Source organism: Triplophysa dalaica, chromosome 24, assembly GCF_015846415.1.
Source record: "Triplophysa dalaica isolate WHDGS20190420 chromosome 24, ASM1584641v1, whole genome shotgun sequence".
NCBI lineage: Eukaryota > Metazoa > Chordata > Actinopteri > Cypriniformes > Nemacheilidae > Triplophysa > Triplophysa dalaica.
The window spans coordinates 6,817,165-6,838,965 of NC_079565.1; the positions used below are offsets into that span (position 1 = coordinate 6,817,165).

Genomic DNA, 21,801 nt, shown 5'->3' on the forward strand with positions numbered 1-21,801 from the left:
ATACCATTTAAATGGTTGTCAAAGGAGGCCCAGAATTGTTTCTTTTCTAAAATTCTTCAAACTATGTTCAACAAAACAAAAAAATGGTTGTGTATGGTGCACTAATCTCAGTTGCTAACATTCTTCCAAATATCTTTCTCAGTGTTCAACCAAACAAAGACATTGATAAAAGAACAACTTGAGGGTGAGTAATTCATGACAAAACTTTCATTTTTACTGAAAAGGTTACTGAATTATGAATAGCTTACATCATTTTTAATAACTAGAATATATTTGATAAAACTACAATAAAGACTATTTTTTTTAATCAAATCACTTAAAATGTAATCAGAAACATATTTACCCACAGTTGGTGTATGAGGTAAAGTTTCGAGACCCTCGTCCCCCTCTCAAGAAAAATTCCACTTTCTAGGAGTGTCGGGTCTTCACTCCCTCCTCCAGGGGGCGGGAAGGACATCACTCAACCCGGAACTGTGAACGCATTCAATTAGAAGTCAGAAAACTTTCAACGCAATGTAACATTTGAACGTGTGAAGCTTGCGATACACCGCCGCATTTCCCGGCGAACAAACATCAAATGTTTTCCCCCTCCGCTGATCCGAGAGTGTGATTTTCCCCGCTTTCAACAGGTAAGACACAAAGAAACAAAATCACGACTATTTATTGACTATTAAACCCTTAACAGAACAGATTCAACAGGCAAATGCACGAACTCTTCTCGTGTCGTTTAAAACCACGCGTGTGTTTGCTGAGAGTAAAGTTTAGTTGAGAATTAAAACGGTGGATGTTGAACTACTTTTGTTGCTTTTCTGCTTTGTGAGCTTTTAGTAACGATATATACGCAGAGAAACCGTGCAATGACAAATGACGGTTACCGTGATGTTTTGTGTCAAAACCGTGATTCTCTATCGTACGCCTGGATAATGGATGTAAAAATCTTAAAGCACGTGATTTAAAATCTGTCCTTAACTCTGGATTTACCTGGATGATTGAGAAATGCATAGAAACTTGGGTGTGTAACCTTTGGTTCGGGTCTGTCGGAGGGTGGCACAGCCAAAATTCCAGGCAAACTTTTTCCTTCATGCACTCCCACGGTAGATCAGACCGGATCAGACACATGCACAGGGTTCAAATGGGAAAAACCTGTTCGGATGTCTGTCACAAGACCCTACAGCATTGGCTAAAACTGTCCCTACGTTTGATCTCGCATGCAATTTCAATCTATCTTTATGTTTCCATCTCTCAGCCCCCAAAAAGTAGAACAGAGGGAGGGCCGTGCTGTCACAACTCTCTGAGCGTGCTAAGGCATGCTGGGAATGGAGCCCGAGAAACAAAAACATTCAGTCTGTGTCAGCAACTCTCACACGAAGAGAAATGTCTTGCGTGTTTCCACCTATAGTTGCAGAAACTCGCACACAAAGATCCTTAATATGTTTCTTCATCTGGTTTGCATTAGGAGGTCTTGTACAAAGAAAATGTTTTTTCTGTTTTCAGAGCCATTTTTAGTGCTTCTGATCGGATTGTTTTATGACATCCAAGTTCACCTCCAAAGCACAACTTTCTCTCCCTATGGGAAGCCCGCTTGAAGACCGTACAATACGGTCCGCACATATGGAAGTGCTTAAGTCTGTTAAACAATTCGGCAGAGGCTCTTGTTAATAAAGCGACCATGTGTGTAGAATTTGATTCAGCCTCCGATGGCACACTCGCAGACCGCCCACCGTTTGATGAGTATTGCACGTTGATTGCACATAAATGACACGAGCTGTCGGAAAATACCATTTCCAAGCTAATTGTCCTGGATTCCTACACAAACGTCTGCACACATCACCTTTTCCATCGGTTTGAGGGACTGGCACGTCGTTATTTAAGTGCGTTTATTTGTGTTATTGTGTCATGTATGACAGACTAAGACAGTCTGATAAAAAACAAAATAAAAGCAGAAAATATAACGTTGTGCTGGTTAGGATGCAAACTTCTCTCCCATGACGTAAAGCTGATGTGCGTTTTTTGTGTTCTCTCTCTCTCACCAAAAAGTAGAGACACGCAAGTTCTCCTTTAAAAGAGGAACATGGAGAAACTGTGAAAAAATTGACTTCACGGCACATTCTCTGTCCTGGCTCAGTACATTGCTCGTGTCGTTTTGTGCCGTTCGATCTGTAACGAAATATCAAACCAAACTAATGTTGGTAAAGTCCTCTCATTACACTTTAACAAAATGCAGTATGTGTTTGTTTCAAATATTTGTTTTTTTATCAATATCTGCCGTATGTTATTCTCATTTCTCCGTATCAGGGTTGTAGACATTCGACTTTCAAAATGCCACAGCAAAAGGACATCGTGAAGATCGCCATTCAGATGCCGGGCGCGTACCCGCAGCTCATTCAGCTAGACCAGGTGAGCCATCTTGCCAATGCTTTTACCATAAAGAGGATGTTAAGTAGTGCTCACGCAAAAACACGAAACTTGACTTTCAGCACTGAGGAATAAAAACTATGGAGTCGTTTGTATCATTTATATCATTTTGCAAAGGAGTGAAAACATATTGTATGAAATCAAGTTTTTGATTGTAATAAAAATCCAATTGCAAGATGGATCTGCTTGCTAAAAAGCAAGGTATATTTGTGGAAAACGTTGACAAGACTTTTTTTTAGCAGTTTAGTAGTGTAACATGTTGAACTTATGTGGTTCTCTTGAGGGGCTTTGCCTTTTTTTTTCAATAAATCATTATTACTAGTCTATCTTTATGTCTGTCACTGGGTTTTTCATGTATCTAACCAATAAAAAGTATTAACTCTATGACAACATGGTATTTATTCATTTAAAAATTGCAGTGTCTTTTTTTCAAAATATCTTCTTTTGTGTTCTACGGAAGGAAGAAAGTCATACAGGTTTGAAATGACAAAAGGGTGAATAAATGGTGACCGTATTTTTATTTTTGGGTGAACTATCACCTTTAGCCAGTCTGGTTTTATGTGTGTATTGTTTTGTTTCTAGATTATGAGAATTTTGGCACTCTTTCTTTCCTTCTGGAGCCATAAGGAAATCCTGATTTACTGAAAGTTTGATTTACTCTTGTGGAAGGTTTTTGTGGTTTGACAATGTGTTGTAGTTGTCTCATTTAATCTAAAGCAATAATGTACAGTTTAAAAAAGAAATATATATATAATTATTGTTTCACACAGTTCTTATTTTTTATTAGTTAAGCATAGATACGTAATACAAATAATTATTTGCTTAAGTAAACTGCAAAATTATAAATGTTAAAAAGTCTTGGACATAATCAAAAGGAAGAACATTAACATTTCATTGAATTGCCTATTAGAAATACACCACAAAGTCTGTTACAAACCATAAAACTGATTCTATGCAATAGTTCATGTAAATATAAAAATTCTCTCATCATTTAATCACCCTAACACCATGTCTACACCGCGTCTATGTGTTTGTCGTGTCGCGCCGCATCCAGTGTACACAAAATGTAAAATTATAATGTGTTCTAATGGTTTCTAATGTCTTTTGCCGGTCGCGTCCAGTGTTGACACACTGTTATGTCATTCCAATCCTGTACGAGTTTCTTGTAAACACTAAAGAAGATATTTTGAAGAACGTTGATAACCAAACAACGTAGACCCCCATTGACTTCCATTGTATGGACACAAAACCACGGAGACATTTCTCAAAATATCTTCTTTTGTGTTCCACAGAACAAGAGTCACCAGAGTTGTTGAACGACATTGAATAAACGAAAGCAGAATTTGTATTTATGTATATTTTATAAACCCCAAACAAACCTTTTAGTTACCAGATACAAAGCGTCTTTTAATTGAAAGTGATTGGTCCTCATGATCAAGGGTTTTTGAATCTTACAAGTCGAAACCAATTAGTTCATTCTCAGTCGTTTTGAATGAGCTATTATCCTCGAAACAAAAGAGCGGACCAGTCCTGATCACATTCATTATCCTCATAGGTTCAGATCCCATTGTTGTCTTCATCGGATTTGTTATTGTTAGTGCGTTCTTGAGCGCCAGCCATTGTCAAAACTCTCTTCTCCGAGAGATAACCGGGTTTAAATCTAAATGAATCTGCCGTGTGACTCTGATTGCTACTCGAGGATTATAAAGAACCTCAAACTCTGTTCGTGACCTTCCCTTCTACACTTACTCCTGTAACGAACACTTCCACATGGCTCGCCGGCAAATAACCCCACAAATTATAGGCCACTGATTGGTCAACCACAAAACACCAAAATGTCTGACTGGTGTGCCGCAACGTCCACCACAAATTATGAGATATTTCGGACTCTGAAATGCGAGAAGCTCCTCTTGTTTTTCCCCCTTGTTTTGCTTTATTAAAATGGATTAGGACGAATCAAACCTTTACAATTTTTTTGGGGTGCGTTTGATATTAAATTGAGCGGTTTGCTAGCTGGTCGGTAATAGTTAACGCATTTTTTCATTATTTTCAGAAAAAGCCCCTTACTGCAGTTATTAAAGAGGTTTGCGACAAGTAAGTCTGTGTTCTTGACTCCAGTACGTAGCTGTAACATAAATCATGTTTCCATGATGTAACATACATTATCTGTTTTATTAATGGATGTTGTTTTATTTATGAAGGTGGAGTCTTTCAGATCCTGAAAACCACGCTCTCCAGTATGCAGATGGAGTCCAGACCTACATCACAGAGTCTGTGAGTCATTTCCACCTTTTTGAGTCTTTTGTGTGCTTGTTGGTGTGTGTTTTAGGGACTAAACACTAATCTCTTAACAGATGACAATAATGCCACTCGTTCGGGTGTAGTGCACTTATCTGCCTGTGCTATATTCAGTTGTTGACCTTGGGTGGAGTCAGGCACGGGCTTCATGCTGTGGCTGTTTGTTTTGCTTTGTATCATGGTCTGTTTCTGTTGTCTGTCTGTATCCTGGGGACCGGGGGTGACATGTGATCATGATTTGATGTACTTTTATTAATCTCCATCTGTGGATGTTTATATAAAGCGAGTGGGTTGAGACTGAATTCCCAAACATGTACAGGCAGAATGTTCTTAAGAAGCCTAAGGCTGCACTCCAAATGGGTTTTTGTACACCCTAAGCAGGGCTCTTGAAGTGCTGATGTCATCAGTCAAGATTAATAGCTGTGTTTTAAACAACTCTATCCCTAAGGCTAAAAGTTTGGAATGAACGTTTTACTTAAATTTTATGAAATAATAATAGAATTTTGTTTACAACAATGAAATGATTTGAGTGTGTCCTTTGTTTCTTACTTAGATACATGTTTGTTAGTTTCTTTCTTTCCTTTTTAGTTAGCTAGTTAGATTCTTTTTCTTTCTTTCTTTCTTAGTTTTTTTATTGTTTCTTTCTTTCCTGGTCTTGGTTAGTCTTTTTTTTTTGCTAGTCTTTCTTTATTTCAATTTTAGTTAGTTAGGTACTTGGTTCTTTCTTTCTTTCTTTCTTCCGTTCTTTCTTAGTTATTTTATTGTTTCTTTCTTTCTTGGTCTTGGTTAGTCTCACTTTCTTTTTTCTTTGCTAGTATTTCTTTCTTTCCATTTTGGTTAGTTAGTTACTTGGTTCTTTCTTTCTTTCTTTCGTTCGTTCGTATTAGTTTAGATTAGTAGTGCAAGTAAGTTAGTTAGTTTATTTACTTGGTTTATGTTTTGTTTTGTTTCATTTCGTTTCGTTGTTTGTTTTTATTTATTAGACTTGCGTGTTTGTTTGTTTTCCTTTGTCTTTTTTGTTGCTTTGTTTTGTGTGTGTGTTTTGCTTCTTTTTATTCGTTGGTCTATTTATTTATTTATTTTCTCTGTGTTAGTTAGTTTAGAAGTTTGTTACTTAATAATTCGCGTTTTACTTATAATTTCTTGTTTGTTTGTTTCTTTCATGCTTGTTGCAAATGACTGTGGAAGAATGTAAGAGAGATCTTTTTCTTTTCTTACTATCTCTGTCCGGTGTCTATCGACTTGGTCCTGGTGCTGATAATAATGTCTAAAAATATCTCTATTACTTCCTGAAAGCTGACTTTTGGTTTCATGAACTTTCTTCTAGAATCGTCTTGACATCAAAAATGGCAGTATTCTCCGTTTAACCAAAGCTCCGGTGAGTTTTTGCACCACAACCTCATATACACACACATTTAAAAACCTGAGTTTTACAGTCACAGTAAAACCTGTTTAGTGTTTTTAATGACAGAAACAATATACATTTAGACAAGTGATGTATTTACAGTTTTGCTTGTGACGGACACTTATCCAAAGCAGCTTCTAGTAAATCGCACACACATTTTCTACACAAATATGTTTTTGTGTTATTCGAACCCAGACTTTGGGTATCGTCTGCACCCTGTACTACCTGTTAAGCTATAGGAACCCACACTGTTGATGGTTTGTGGTTTGATAGGGTCGTTCTGCTGAAGATCTGTACAAAGGCATTCAGTGTTCAGATGCCGGCGTGCGATGCGACTCTCTGAAGGAACTGGCGACCTTCTCCACAGACATCACATTCGCCCAGGAGTTTATCAGTCGAGACGGCCACACTCTACTGGTCAAGATTGTGGAGGATGCCAGCGAGTGAGTTTCCTGTTTTCTCTCCCTGTCTGTAGATTGTCTTATTACTAAGAAATATGAAGATTAAAAACAGAAAACATCTGATGTTCTTCCTCCAGAGCTCCTCTCATCATGACACACACTCTCACTGCCTTCATGGAACTGATGGATCATGGGATTGTGTCCTGGGAGAATCTATCCAGTCTCTTCATTACAAAGGTAGAAGACAGTCTTAACATTTGGTGTACAATCATAAGTGTGGTAATAAAATACAAAAATATTAGACTCGGATTTAACTGACCATTTGTTTTTTTTAGATCGCTAGTTTTGTGAATATGAAGGTGCTGGATGCGTCCATCCAGCAGGTGTCACTGGCTATTTTGGAGAGCATGGTGCTCAGTAGTAACAGTCTGTTCAATCGTGTCAAACTCGAAATTACTATGGAGAGACTCATTTCTCATCTGCAGGTGTAAGTGTGAAAGATGCTTGGCTATTTGGTAAACTATTTTGCCAATGTTTATTTTATGGGCGTAGAAGAGGAACTTCTCAGTTCTTGCTTCTTCAAACTGTAAAATGTCCTACAAATATTGAAGCAGGTCTATAGTGCAATGTAACACTAGTGGATTAATGTCTAAATTTAATGCATACTTACAATTACATATTGAATAGTAACTTTACTAAAAGTTATGGTTCACCAAAAAATATTCAAAAATTCTGCCGCCGTTTATTTGCTCACACGTCATAAAAACGTCTCAGCAGATGTCTTAGTAGTATTGTGCTTATACAATTGAAGTCAATGGGGGTTAATGTTGTTTGGTTACCAGTGTTCTTACAAAAAAATCTTCTTTTGTGATTTGGAGAAGAAACACATGTTTGGAATGATATGAGGGTGAATGAAGGATGTAAGAACTTTCATTTTTGGGTGAACTTTTAACAGCAAATATAGGACAGTTTGCTTTAGAGCACAGCGTTGGATTCTCCAATCGCTGGTTTTCAGACACGAGTGTTTACTGGGTCATGTGTAGATGGTGACCTTCATTTTTTGTTTATTTTGAGTCTAGTTTCGACACCTCACCTACCGCTAAACTATCTTTATACAAATACATAAGACGTGGTATATTCCTCATTCCAAAAGTGTTTTGCTTGTTTGGTGTCACAATGTAGTTATTAAAGTTTTAAGTCTATAATTGTTTTCCAATTGTTCTTTAATTCTCCTCAGAACAAATCAACAGCTGCAGACCAAGGCCATGGCTCTGTTGATGGCTCTGTTACAGGCCGGTGGAGAAGCAGAGAGACAGGTGAGAGATGGACAGATTGCAATCCATCCTTCCCTTAGATATATTGGTTTGTCTGCTGCTCTGTGATGGTATGAAGAAGAATTTAGTTGGCATTGGCACATCTTAAATATAGTATTAATGGGAAACGATCAAGTTCGATTTTGTGGGCGGTGAGAAACCTTATGGATGAAAAGGTGCGTTCCAAAACTTTGGGATGACCCATACATTGTCTCTCTCTCATTGTGAAAATGTATTTAATGGTATCTCTCCGATATAAACATGAAATGAATTGATTTCAGGAGCTCTTTGAATATCTTGATAAGAAACAGCTACGCCAGTATATTTACAAGGTAGGAAAACTTTGAAGTTCTCTTCCATTGCTCTGATACCCTCTGTACTTTGTGCTATGCTTAAGCACATTGAATATTTCCCATTATATCACATTTTCTGCACAACCGTTTGATATTCACAAACATTTATGTTTTTGTAACACAAAATATGATAAGATAGTTACATTAATGCATTTGACAAATACCTTTATCCAAAGTATGCATTATGTATTAATGTAAACATTTTATCTTTGAGTTGAAATCATGATCTTGCTAGCCTCAAGTGCTACATAAAGATCACAAAAATCATGGCTATCTGCTTATGTTTTCAGAACATCATCCATAGCTCCACTTCAGTAGGTGACGAGATGACCCACTACCTCTATGAACTGCAGACACTCCGTCTAAACCTCTTAGAGCATCGTATGAGGACGCCACTCGATTCCTATAGCCAGGTTTGCTTTTTGTTTCAGTTGTTTAATTTTTGAACGACTATTTGAACTTCACTATTCGGGTTTTCCCTTCATCAGGACCAGAGGGAAATGCTGCACGGGTTACGTCAGGCTGCGTTTGAGATGGAGAGCGAGGGCAACTTGAGCAGCGAGAGAAGACACTCGCTCTGCGCTAAAGAGTTTAAGAAGCTCGGATTCTCTGTGAGTGCTGAAAATTCATTTTGTCTTTAAAACAAATCACATCAATGCGCTTTTCACAGCTTTTAATACCAGTGGTATCATCAGCAACAAAAAATATTTTTTGTTTTATTTAGAATAACAGTAATCCAGGTCAGGACCTGAGCCGTTGTCCTCCGGGTCTCCTGGCGTTGGACACCATGGCATATTTTTCCTCCCGCTACCCTGATGCGTACAGCAGAGTGAGTGAACACGTATAGCTTACAGAGACACCCTTATACAGATGCACCAAAATATATTTTGTATAGACCATTTTATCTGATGTGCGCACCCGGACTGCAGTAACTTCCGGTCTGTGTTTGTTTGCCCGTCTGGCTAGTGTGTAATGTATAACTATACATTTAATTTTATGTTCATATTTATTTATTTTATTATTTTATTGTATAATAATTATATTAAATAAACAATTTGTTCTATTTTGTTGTATATTCATTTTATTGAATAAACAATTTGTTGAATGGGTCCTATGGTTTTGTCGCAATTAAAGAAACCGTATGGGACATCGACATCTAGTGGTTGAGCCTGGAATAACATTCTATAAAAGATATTGGCAGACAGGTTTCTTTTGACTGATATCAGAAATTATCTACAGACCCTCTTTTAAGTAAGTTAAAGTGTCGCCAATATACGATTCAAATTTGAAGAGGTGATGAGGTCTTAAAATGTATGGAAAAAGTCTTAAAAATATTACATTTAGCTCCATGATTCCTGTATATACCCTGATCGTTGTCTCAGTAGTAGTGTCATAAGATGTGATGTTTATCTTGCTCTTTCAGTTTGTACTGGAGAACAGCAGCAGAGAAGACAAACACGAGTGTCCGTTTGCTCGCAGCAGCATCCAGCTCACATTGATCCTGTGTGAGATCTTACGCATTGGAGAACCCCGTAAGTGCACACGTCCTGAAATCACCTATACAGCATACACATAAACTATGCACTGTGCTCTAGCATCTAGTATATGAATTTTAGATGGATAGTATTGTCTCCAATTGAACCCATAAAGGGACAGTTCACCCCAAAATCAAACATCTGTCCGCATTTACACACCCTCGAAAAATGTTTTGTTTTGATAAAAACGGAGAAAAATATTTGGAAGAATGCTCGTAACCCAACAGTTCTCGGCCACCATTGACTCCCATATTAGGAAAAATGACAATGTTAGTTAAAAGTGCCCCAGAACCGTTCTACACTCTTCAAAATATCTTCTTTTGGGTTTAAAAGAACAAAGAAATGTGTCCTACTGTGGTAGTCATTAGATCTATCCTTTTTATGAACCTTGGTCAAAGCAGGTTTTCACAGTCCATCTGGATTCTTCTTGTCCACCAGTAATTAAAGAATAATTTTGAACCGATATATGATGTCTTGTTAAAGTCTTTCGAAAGGCGTTATGACCTTATTGACAAGGTCCTATAGTGTCTGTTTCTAAAGCAAATGGAACCATCTGGTGGTCTTTTGCTTCTATTGTTGACGTCTCGTACTCGGTTCTTTCTCGCTCTGAATCTGCTATAGCCTCTGAGACCGGCTCGGACTATCACCCTATCTTCTTCGCTCAGGACCGATTGCTCGAGGAGCTTTTCTGTATCTGCATTCAGCTTGTCAACAAGACGTGGAAGGAGATGAGAGCCACACAGGAGGACTTTGATAAGGTATAAAGCGTATTTTTTCCAAAAGAACCTGCTTTACTGCGGGGGTTATATTTTTCACAGTTTTTAACAGTTCTTTCCAAACTAAAATATTACTTATGAGTCATCATTCACCAACATGATCATCATTTTGTTTTAGATGACTTTTTTTACCTTTTCCTGCACAGTGTTGCCTGCAAGTGGTCCTTTTTGGTATATCATTGTATGTTTGTTCTAGTTATTGGTTAATTTAAAGCTGTGGTTTGCGTTTGAAAGCTTTCGAATTGAACAGAAGTGATTTATAGTTAACAATAAAACAAATAGATATTGATGGTTTCATCTGGACATGTCTGAGAAATGTAAAGCCAGAGGAATTTTCTTTTTTAAAGAGACAGACTCCTTCTGTTGAACCGCCTTTGTATACATCAACATTCCCTAAATTGTTACGTCATCTTTTCTGATGTTTAAGGGTTCGTCCTCTATCCCAAACTATTCAGCGGTGCAACAAAACAGACCTCCGTTTAATGACCTTTTTCGGGCTGTAAACCTCACAACCTCCTGACCCACACTATTGAAAAGAGGCTTATTGACCCGTCTTTTGTTTTCTCTCAAAGTCCCCCCACCACACCAACCTGGTGGGCTGGGACAATAAGGCCTATCATTATAGAGGGGTATTAGAACAACAAAAAGAAGCCCAAGCGGGAGCGGAAAATACAAAGAGGGTCAAAATTTGTGTCCCACACAGGAGTTGCAGCAGCAGTTAAACACATCTCGAAAATAGTTTGGTGTTTGGAAAATGTCCTCAGTTTTGTCCCGAAAGTTTTTTTGGAGGTGAGATCTTAAAGGGATAGTACTAACCTAAAAATGGTATACTCTCCCTGATGTTGTTTAAAATTTTTAAATATAAATTTTCCCATAGAATCCAAACTGTAATTTACATGTATTATAAGTGAAGGGGGATAATCTTCCAAAAATGACCGAAAAATAAAATATTAGGGGTTACACACATTTCGTCTCTGTAGTAAATACATTAGTATATTTTAATATTTCCCATTATATTTACTTTTCACTTTCATATTTCCAGTCTTTATATGGGACAGACTTAAGGATCTTTTTTTTTTTGACAGGCTCCAGTCACCATTCACTTTTCATTATATGATCAGTTATAAGATCAATTTTGTTGAACGTTTTCTTAGTTTTTATGTTTAGGTGAACTGTTCCTTTCAACATGATAAAACAAATGACTCAAACTTCCTCTCACTCAGTTCTTTCTTTTTCCATCCCGACGCTGTAAACACCCTGACTGTGCTGTTTCTCTGTAAAGACTGTTAATCGCTGTTGGCATCATGTTTGTGCCAGCTGGTTTGTAGAGGTCTGTATGATGGGTTAGTGTGTGCAGGATGTGTGTAGGTGTGTCCAGATTTAGGGATGTGTATCTGTATAATGGGGGTTATCTAGAGGGAGGGACCATACACGCTGTAATACATACACACCCCCAAACACACTCTCACTGTTGTATGGTTGTGAGCAGAAACTCTTTTCACTATGGCTGAGGTAGGGTATTTATTTAGTTTTTTAGCTTTGAGAGATTAATTTAACATTTTAAAAGCATGGAATAGTGGATGATGTTGGTGATGTGGGGGGCTGTCTGGATTTATGTGTGTTGATGGTACTGATAATCATTTATATGGGTTTCATGCTCGCAATGCAGATCTCGGTATATTTCTACTTGGGCATGTTATTTATTTTTTTGACTATTTTTATAAAAATTAAAAAACGTAAACTCTCTTTATTTAAAAAATTTATATTTTTAAGTTTTGTTGATTATTATAAAACCCATATTTCCATCTTTGAAAATAATAGGGAATGGAAATATATTTTTTAAATACTTTGATGGTCCTTTTAAATGCAACATTTTTATTTATGAATTTTCATTTTTAATGAATGCTCGGTTTATAAGCAAATGGAGGAGAAGTGAACTGGAACATTTATATTGTTGAGTATAAGACAATGTAAAACACATTGACGGTTTCATCGGACACACGCGCTGGCCCAAAGTTTACTTCCAGTCTGTGTTTAATTATATAACAATTTATTTTATATTTAATTGTATTAAATGAAGTCAAAACTACTCGACAGGTATTGATTCTTTGCGATGCTCTACAGGAAGTTAAGTTTGGGCAACATAACATTGGTTTATGTTGTTGCCGCTCAGAAGTCTATATTGCTTATTTTGAGATGGAAGTCGACCAACCAGGTTTTTTATTGCTGCTGTGGATATGTACAGAAAAGGATGGCAGATGGCTCATAATTCGAATATACACATAGGACAGTGGCAAATGCCACCTAGTCACAGTTGCTGAAATTAAATTGAACACATTTAAAGACATGACACAATTAATAAAATCTACTAAATTTGTCAGAATTATTATTTCATTTTAAATTTATTTAATTCTAAGGTAAATTGTGTATAAAACATAAATAAGGCTATTTTTTATTATTTCTGGTGGCAAGATGGGCCAACAAATACCATAGTTAAATATGTTCAAGCTATTTGTCCCGCATCTGCTATTTTTTGGGCATATTTACATGCATATATAAATGTATGGAAAAGCTGAAAAGCACACAAGAACATAAAGATACTGTAATTATAGAGCAGTGCTGTTGTCAGGGAGTTTATTCGCATTCAGTGTAATGAGCGTGTCACTGCCGTTCTGTCTGCGTCACAGCTGAACATTCACTACTGGAAGAGAGACCCATATTGTCATTGTCATAGTCTGTTTCTCCTCCCCTGGTGTTTTATTCTTCACTTCTCCATTCTCCTACCTCCCTTTGACCTGAACAGAGAGATGCTATTCAGAGATGGTCAGAGTGAGGTCAAGCTGTGTTTAATCGTGGACATCAGGGTTTATTGGAGGAGATGGACAGGACATGAAAGCTTACTATTGTTATATTTATATGGACCATAATAATGTCACAATTTTGTTTGAAGATGTCTGCAAAACTCGGCATCGATGACATTCATAGGCAAACTAAATGGTGTTCTGATTCTTTCTCCACAGGTGATGCAGGTTGTCCGGGAGCAGATCACAAGAACGCTGTCCAGCAAGCCTACGTCTCTAGAGCTCTTTAAAAACAAGGTGAATGCTCTGAACTACAGCGAGATCCTCAAACTCAGGCAGACCGAGAGGCTCCATCAGGAGGAGACCCTCGCCCCACCGGTGGTGTAAGTCCAGTTACCTGTATTATTCCTGTAGGGTAGAGTGTAAGAGAATAGGCTAGATCTTGATCTTTGTTTTAGACCACACATTTAAAATGCAAACTAGACAACTTTATTATCTAGTTATATCAATTGTGGTTTAATGTATAGAAGTTTATACTCGCGGTTTTCAAGAACACTGTTCCTCATTGGTGTTGTGTGCAGTGAGCTGAAAGAGCGTCTAAAACCAGAACTGCTTGAGCTCATCAGACAGCAGAGACTGAACCGTCTGTGTCACGGGACACTCTTCAGGAAGATCAGCAGCCGACGGAGGCAAGGTGAGAGGTCTCCTTAAAGATGAAGAACAAAGACTACTGAGGAGGACCAAACAAATTGATCTTAGACCCGTGCTTCCCAAACTGTATGGTGCAACCCTGCCCCCGGTGGGCTATAGCAGTATTGCAGTGTTTTTGGTTCAATCTAAAATTTTAAATATTTAAAAAAATATATAAATATATATATATATATATAGTTTAATGCAAAAAAGGTTCGTAATTTGTATAGATCACTATAGTTGCTTTAACTGCTACTACAGTATTTACTACATTATTTGACTTTACCTTTATTTGTTTTCTTATTTATTTTAAATATATTTATTAAAGTGACAGAAATAAAAATTCTGTCATCGTTCACATAATTCCAATAGAAGACGGAATTTTCATTTTTGGGTGAACTGTTCCTTTAATTACTAAGAAAAAATAATATATGGAGGCCTTGACTATTTTGCTTTCTTTGGTCAGCATTACCCCTGTCAAGTTTGGGAAGCTCTGTCATTGATACTTTGAAGGTAAATGGAATGTTAGCAAATATATTCAGTCTTATGTCATCTGTCTTTCAGACAAGCTATGGTATTGTCGACTCTCTCCTAACCACAAAGTCCTGCACTTTGGAGATGTGGAAGAGGATGCCGAGACGCCCTCCATCGAGGCCCTTCAGGATAAGAGTGAGTAAACTAGTCCAACTTTCTACAAAAAGACCTCTTATCTGTCAAATAAGATGATATAACGGCTGTGTGTCCTCAGTTCCTGTCGCAGACATCAAAAATGTTCTGACTGGTAGAGACTGTCCTCACATGAAGGAGAACAAGGGAAAGCAGACCAAGGTATGGTACTTATCGTCTTGTGAACTTGCTTGCTATGAATATGATGTTTTGACATCATGTATGGTTTACATTTTTATAATATTGCTTGATTTTGCTTTTTCAGGAGATGTTAGATTTGGCCTTCAGCATCATGTATGATGTCGAGGAATACAGTTTGAATTTCATTGCCTCTTCCAGAACAGATGTGAGTACATATGGTTTCCCGAGCTCAACAGCTGTCTTGCATTACTTTAAAAATAAAAAATGCATACGATAAAATTCCCCATAACACCTTTGCCCATGTATCTATCTCTATAAGTATTTGAACTGTACCTTTGCTCTTCCAGTTTTGTCTGTGGACGGATGGACTCAGTGTGCTGTTGGGTAAAGAGATGAGCAGCGAGAGCATGCGAAGCGAACTGGACATTCTCCTTTCGATGGAAATCAAGCTCCGCCTTCTGGACCTTGAGAACGTCCCTATCCCGGACATGGCCCCACCCATTCCCAAACTGCCCAGCAACTTTAACTTCTGCTATGACTTCAGCCAAGCTGAACAATAAAACCCAGGTGGCCAGTAAGTGTTGGCGGTTACAGCGTTACCAGAACTGAAAACAACTTTACGCTGACAGTGCCCACTTGGCACACTGCAGATGCAAGTTTTGGAGATTGGGAGCAAAGAGATGGTATTATTTCAGTGCTTGAGATGAGATATATTGGGAAGCGAGAGCCCTTTGAACAATCAAAGATGGCACAATGTCTGGTGTGAATGAGATGGATTTACTTTGGGAGTTAACGGATTTTGTTCGCACAAAGCTGACTTCATTTAAACGTGCCTTTTTTTGTCAGCACTCTTAAATAGACCTGTACAATAGACATTTTTTCCTTTAATTCTTTAGCTTTTATCAGACATCTTGAAATCATCTTAAAAACATGCAATGACGCTGAGAAGCTTGGTAGGGAGGAAACATGCAAATTAATTTGTTATAAAGATCTGTACTTCTGTAGCATTCTTATTGAGTCCCTTTGTAAAGTGATTCGGATTGAAATCTTAAATGGTACATTATCAAGATTAACTATGTTTATTAAGTCTACGTACTTGAATTGGAGTACACCATCTGCAAGGTACATCTATTCTTCTACATTTATGCACAGATTGAAACTTTATAACGTGTGGTTGGCATTAAAAGATAGGAGGCATACGCTTCATCTAATATGTTTTCATAGATGAATGTCGATTTGGATTATTAGAGGTACATAAAAGATGGCGTACTTGACTCAGATTGCATTTGATAAAGTCTGTATTGTAGGCTACTTAAACTGGCTTTAAGAATGGAAAATGATTTCGTGAATCTCTAATAATAATGCATTTTGTTATAAAGAAATAGTTTGACTGAGGGTGGTTTGAAGACACTGCATGAATATATTTGGTATGTTGTTTGTATTTTTCAAAACAAAAGAAAATCAGTTTTCACTGATGCTTAGGTTTCGTCAAACTAACACTGCCTAGTGATTTCTCCATGAATTCATTTCTGTCCTTCAGAGTGCAGATTGTGTCAAATTTTCAGTCAGTATTTTGTAAATATGCTGTGTTTTGAGATCTCGGTTTTAAGATGAAATGGCATTTTATCAATATTAGGATTTCATCCACTTACTATCTCGCTTAAAGATCTGATTGTGGTTGTAATGCCACGTAACAAGCACTTGTTAATATGTAGACGCACAACGCCCCGTGTCTCAAGCTCAATGATGAATAATCATTTTATGGTCTTAACGTTTGCTATGGAGAATAATGGACCTGATAGACCTTTGAAAGTGTTTCGGGAAAAACCTGTGCCATAATTCACTGATTTCATGTTCTATTGTCGTAGTCACAAATTTAAAGTTCATCATGTATTGTATTTGTTATTCGGTGTATAGCCTTCTATGTTAAACCTCTGGTATTGTGTAACAATCTTGTTGTGGAAACTTTACCACCTGAAAATGGTACGCGGTATTAATTCAAAAATTGGTTTCCTTTGTATGGAATTAAAATATATTATTGTTATAGCCATAATGTCTTGTCTTTGTGTTTCTTCCTATTGCTAGAATAGACAGCATGGCACTCCCAATGCCAAGGGTAACGAGTTCAATAATCTATTGGGTTTTATAATCTAGTTTGAAATAGGCCTACATCTGTTTTCATTCCAGGATTTTTGACCGCCACATTGCAGTCTAAAATTGCAAGCAGACCTTGAACTGATCATTTATTGGAAGCAGATCATGATTGTTATATGGCACCTTATCAAACACTATACATTCAAATTCCAGTAAGTCTAAACAAATAGCATTTATTATACAAATGTACTAAATGTATTTACAGTATATAACTACACTGGCATACACACTTTGTTACTGTACATCAGTAATAATTTAACTAGTCAATAGTAGATATTTATATTTTATTAATAGTATGATCAGAAAAACAACAGTTCTGTTCAGAAGCAGTGATAATATAATACAGTACTGAAAAGTTGTTCAGTTGCGTGCATACTATGCAAAAGAGTGTTTTGGAATCGGTTACTCTTGTATACCTGAGGTCAATGTGCTATAATTTATATATTAATATTATTATTATTCATTTTAATTTAATAGCTTTCAGTGCATTACACATACGATCATAATACCATGGTGAAATCTGCCCCGTTGACAAAGCGACACTGGACTTTCTCCAGAAAGGGTAGGTGGGACTGAAGATAGTCCACCTGCTGCACTGTTATGTCCTTACACATGGAGACATCGAGGGTTTTCAGTCGATCACAGTGCTGGGCGATTATGGACAGAGTTCTGCAGGAACATATTGATAACATTAAGCAATGAGCGGCAAAAACACGTCAAACGCAACTTGAGCGCAAATTTCTAAGTGGCAAGTGATGCAAACTTTTTGTCCAATACTGGAAATATATAAAACTTAAAATATCTTTTGTAGTAACTCACTTGTTTGTTATGGCATCGCAGCCGGCCAGGTACAGATGCTGTAGTCTTTTCAGATGTGGAAGGGCCCGTGTCATGCCGTGGTCACTGATCTGAGGACAGTGGTTGAGGGACAAACTGGTAAGACTTCGGCAGTGATGGGCTACAGACACCAAGCTTTCATCACTGATCTCAGGCAGCATAGAAAGCGAGAGACGCTGCAGGTCTGGGAAACGGAGTACCTGAGGGGGGGTGAGACATACAAGTTTGTTTGTGATTCAACACAAACACAACTCTGTGTTCTGTACTGACCTGTGTAATGCTGGTGTCGGTGAGTTTAGAACAGGCAGACAGATCCAGTTCCTGAAGGCACCTGAGGGCCAACAATGATGCTCCTTCCTGTTCCCTAAAGGCCCCCAGATCCTCATCTGTAACCAGACGCGGCTTCTCCTGAAAGGGCATGCTGGGAGGCTGGAAAAATCCCATGTTTCCAAACGTCCTAGTAAAGCTTGGGCCTTTGTCCTCCTTAATATTTATGAATGAAACATTTGAAAGTGTTACAATTATATTTACAAAAAATCAACATTGCATAACATTGTTGTTAATGGAAAACGTACGATTTTGTTTCTTTTTTCAACGCTATATATTAACCAATATTTTAACCATGAAAAATGACACGATTCATCTTTAAATTAAGGTCTAGACACGGCTTGGCAATTCCACCTCTTTGTCTTTTGATTCGCAGTCCTTGTTGGGCTCCACCATTCCCAGCAGCCCCCAGTCTGAGATCTCCTTACAGCAGCCGAGTCGCAGCACCACCAGTGCAGGCAGGTATGTTGCAATAGCTCGAACGCTCAGGTCGGTGAGGTAGACGCAGGACGTGAGGTCCAACACTTTCAGATTACAACCTAACAGCTCACTGAGGGAGTACATGACTGAATCCTGTTGGAGAAGAGACAGATGTTATGTAGAAGGATGAGAATACTACAAAAGCACATGTTTGAGTTTATCCAACTAAATTCTTTGTAATGATATGTCATGATATATTGATACCTATAGAGCTTTTTTACGAAATCCGTTTTATGAATGTGTAAATTATTACCAACATAATACACATGCAATTCACCCTTATATATGAGCAATTTCTAAGGCTAAGAGACTCCGGCTGAGCTCTGGGCTGTGGAGCGGACAGTCCCTTCACCAGATCTGCTCCACTGACGTGCAGACACTCGGACAGATCCAACGTCCTCAAGTAAGGCAGCGCCATCAGCTCCGCCAGGCCTTTATCTGTTATCTTCCAGTCCTGAGACGTGGAAAGCGACCGCAGTTCTTTCAGCTTAGTCGCAATCGCCAGCACCGTCCTGCTGGTGAGCTCTGTACACGAGCTGAGGTCCAGCATCTTCAGACCATTCTGCCACTTGCAGAGCATTTGTATAGAATAATCCGTCAGCTCTTTACAGCCACGAAGGCTCAGCTCCTCCAGGCGGAGGCCTGGCACTTGGGCTATGGAGCATAGAGACTTGGGAGTGATGCTGGTACGACTCAAGTCCAAACTGCGAAGCGAGCTGCCCTGCTTTTGTAAAAGACTCAACAGGTTACGTAGAGACACCAAGGCGGAGCAGCCCAATCCAACCGGACAGCCTCGATACGGATCAAATTCGAATGCGATGTGACATCCAGCCAGGGACAGTCTGTGTAACCTGGGCGTGCAGCTGGTTAGACGGTTAAAAGATAGATCTGAGAGGTAGCGGAGATCTGACAGGCCCAGTTCCTGCAGCTTTCTTAGCGCATGTTGGACCTATAATAGACAAAGACGCTTTAGATGTACTTACTACAACATTAATAGAGTCCAACCAAAAACACAGGCGTTACCTGCCGACGATGCTCTTCTTTAGACAGTAAGGCTCCAGACATAAACAGACTATCAAGCTTCTGAAGATCCAGCTTTTGGAGGCTGGTCAGATGTGGTAGGAGGCCCAACAGCGAGGACTCTGTGATGCTGCTGCCAGGTAGCGCCAAACACTGCAAGCGAGGGCCGAGGTGAACACCCACCTCCACGAGAACCTGCCTTGAGAGGGCGGAGTCATCAAGATGACTGATGACCAAACCGCAGCGAGGATGCCGACTCAGTGCACGGATGAAGTCCAGTGAAGATGTGGAAACCGGGAACTTGAAGGTGACGCTTTTCTGCAATAGATCACCCATAGGAATATATTAATAATACAGAGCCAAAAAGATGTATTAGATAATTATGATATTATAGAGGAATACTGGGAATAACCTGAAACTGACGGTATTGGCTTGCTTCATACCAACTCCTACACACCAGGGATGCCTCTTTTCGGTCTGTAATGTGTAGGTAACTTAATATATGCGTAATTATCTGCCAAGAACATCACAGGTTACACTTAATACTTTGTTGTAAGCTTTGAATAGACACAAAATCCTTCATTGTACTGAAACAATACAATTTCTATTGAGAGAAATCGCTTACCACTTTGGAACAGTCTGCCAAAAATGCAAACAAAGTTTCATACATTTTTAATAGGAATCGAAAAAAAACATTGGATCTGTTTCAGATATTTGTTTTTCTTGTTTGATTTTTATTGCATTTTAAAATGATAGTTTTACGCAGTCTGTTATTTGAGACCCCGGACAACAAAACCAGTATTATGTGTCAATTTTTCCAAATTGAGATTTTACGTAATCTGAAAGCTGCATAAATACGCTTTCTGTTGATGTATGAGTTGTTAGAATACACAATATCTGGCTGAGATAGAAATCTGAGAGTGAATAATTAGTTATAATTGATAATATAATAATTCAAAATATTGAGAAATTGGCCTTTGAAGTTTTAAATCAGGTGCACCGTGACAGGCTATCCATTCACCAAAAAAAAGTTTTTATATATTTAAGGTAGGAAATGTACTAGATATCTTCATGGAACATGATCTTTACTTAATATCCTAATGATTTTTGGCATAAAATAAAATCTATAATTTCGACCCATACAATGTATTTTTGTCTTTAACTAAAAAGTTTCCCGTGCTACTTAAGACTGGTTTTGTGAGGCTTCATTCGAATGCCAAAGCCTAATATTGAGCTTCACCTGTTTGAATTGTTTTACGTTATTCTACATTATCCCGGTTAAATAAACAAAAATAAAATAAACACAATTCCTATTACAACTACTTAAACTGTACGATTTTTTAGGGGGGTTTTCAGCAGTGTAAACCCTTCATGATCATGCTGTCGTACTCTTTACCTTCAAGGCAATGGGATACAGAATGACGTCATTACAAGGATTCTTGTTTGCTAGCTTGTTATAACGATTATATTCAACACTACGAGCTTTTGATGGGTGTTATGTTCCCCAAATATATATTTACTGTCAGCCATTGTGATGATAATAATAATAATGATAACTGATGTCGCGTTTACCTAAAATGACAATATTGTCAACAAATTCAGCGATACGTCTAGCGGTTTTGTTCACTTTTAACATTTTTCACGATCACGATGTGCATTTCCTAAACGGTATCGTGATAATATAGTTATCGTGCATTCTATTGGACATTGCGACAGGACAAATGTGTAAACTCACCTCAACTGGTAGATGCGGAGAGGCCATAGTTATTAGCTCACATCAGTCACGTAACGTACACTTTTAAGGATGTCAATATATGGCTCACGCAGAATAGTTCCTCGTTTAAACCGCTTCAAAACCTCGCAGGTCTTGTGATCTTCGGACTATCAATTTGTAACGTTACATTCATGACCACGAGATCGGATGATAACAGCCTCTTGTTGTTCTTCTTTAGTGTATGTTGTATATCTTAAAGCTTATTGTCATTAAACTCACACTCTCCCCTTTCCGTAGCCTTCCGAAATGTTTGTTCGTCCACAACATGGGAAAAGTAAATAAGATGGAAAATAAGCATAGACTGGCGAAGGAAAACCATGTCATGTGGCGACGCGCGCAAAGGTCGATGGGAAATGTAGTGCATTGAAAGGGCAGACGTTTGTTAAAGCCGTAGGTACAACAACAGGTGTCAGTC

The 21,801-nt window shown here is 38.1% G+C and overlaps 2 protein-coding genes across 5 annotated transcripts; one reads left to right on the forward strand and one right to left on the reverse strand.

Moving 5' to 3' along the window:
- The first annotated feature begins 471 nt into the window (after window positions 1-471).
- elmo3 (engulfment and cell motility 3) lies at window positions 472-16,847 on the forward strand. Of its 2 annotated transcripts, XM_056739353.1 has the most exons (22): window positions 476-629; window positions 2,038-2,189; window positions 2,296-2,397; window positions 4,469-4,509; window positions 4,617-4,689; window positions 6,041-6,091; window positions 6,392-6,561; window positions 6,657-6,756; window positions 6,855-7,006; window positions 7,757-7,835; window positions 8,114-8,164; window positions 8,476-8,598; window positions 8,674-8,796; window positions 8,910-9,014; window positions 9,609-9,717; window positions 10,342-10,478; window positions 13,517-13,680; window positions 13,879-13,991; window positions 14,552-14,656; window positions 14,736-14,815; window positions 14,919-14,999; window positions 15,142-16,847. In XM_056739353.1, the coding sequence occupies exons 2-22, from the start codon at window positions 2,184-2,186 to the stop codon at window positions 15,352-15,354; spliced, it is 2,178 nt and encodes a 725-aa protein (XP_056595331.1). In that variant the 5' UTR covers window positions 476-629; window positions 2,038-2,183; the 3' UTR covers window positions 15,355-16,847. The 2 variants fall into 2 exon arrangements, with proteins under 2 accessions (XP_056595332.1, XP_056595331.1); XM_056739354.1 differs by lacking the exon at window positions 2,038-2,189 and having other exon boundaries at window positions 472-629.
- A 254-nt stretch (window positions 16,848-17,101) lies between these two features.
- On the reverse strand, window positions 17,102-21,728 carry fbxl9 (F-box and leucine rich repeat protein). 3 transcript variants are annotated; one of them, XM_056740724.1, is made up of 8 exons: window positions 20,238-21,728; window positions 20,025-20,126; window positions 19,616-19,930; window positions 18,870-19,541; window positions 18,467-18,685; window positions 18,056-18,268; window positions 17,768-17,985; window positions 17,102-17,617 (listed from the first exon to the last, which is right to left on the reverse strand). In XM_056740724.1, the coding sequence occupies exons 1-8, from the start codon at window positions 20,280-20,282 to the stop codon at window positions 17,449-17,451; spliced, it is 1,953 nt and encodes a 650-aa protein (XP_056596702.1). In that variant the 5' UTR covers window positions 20,283-21,728; the 3' UTR covers window positions 17,102-17,448. The 3 variants fall into 3 exon arrangements, with proteins under 3 accessions (XP_056596702.1, XP_056596703.1, XP_056596701.1); XM_056740725.1 differs by having other exon boundaries at window positions 21,348-21,726; XM_056740723.1 differs by having other exon boundaries at window positions 21,606-21,723.
- Between the last annotated feature and the right edge of the window lie 73 nt (window positions 21,729-21,801).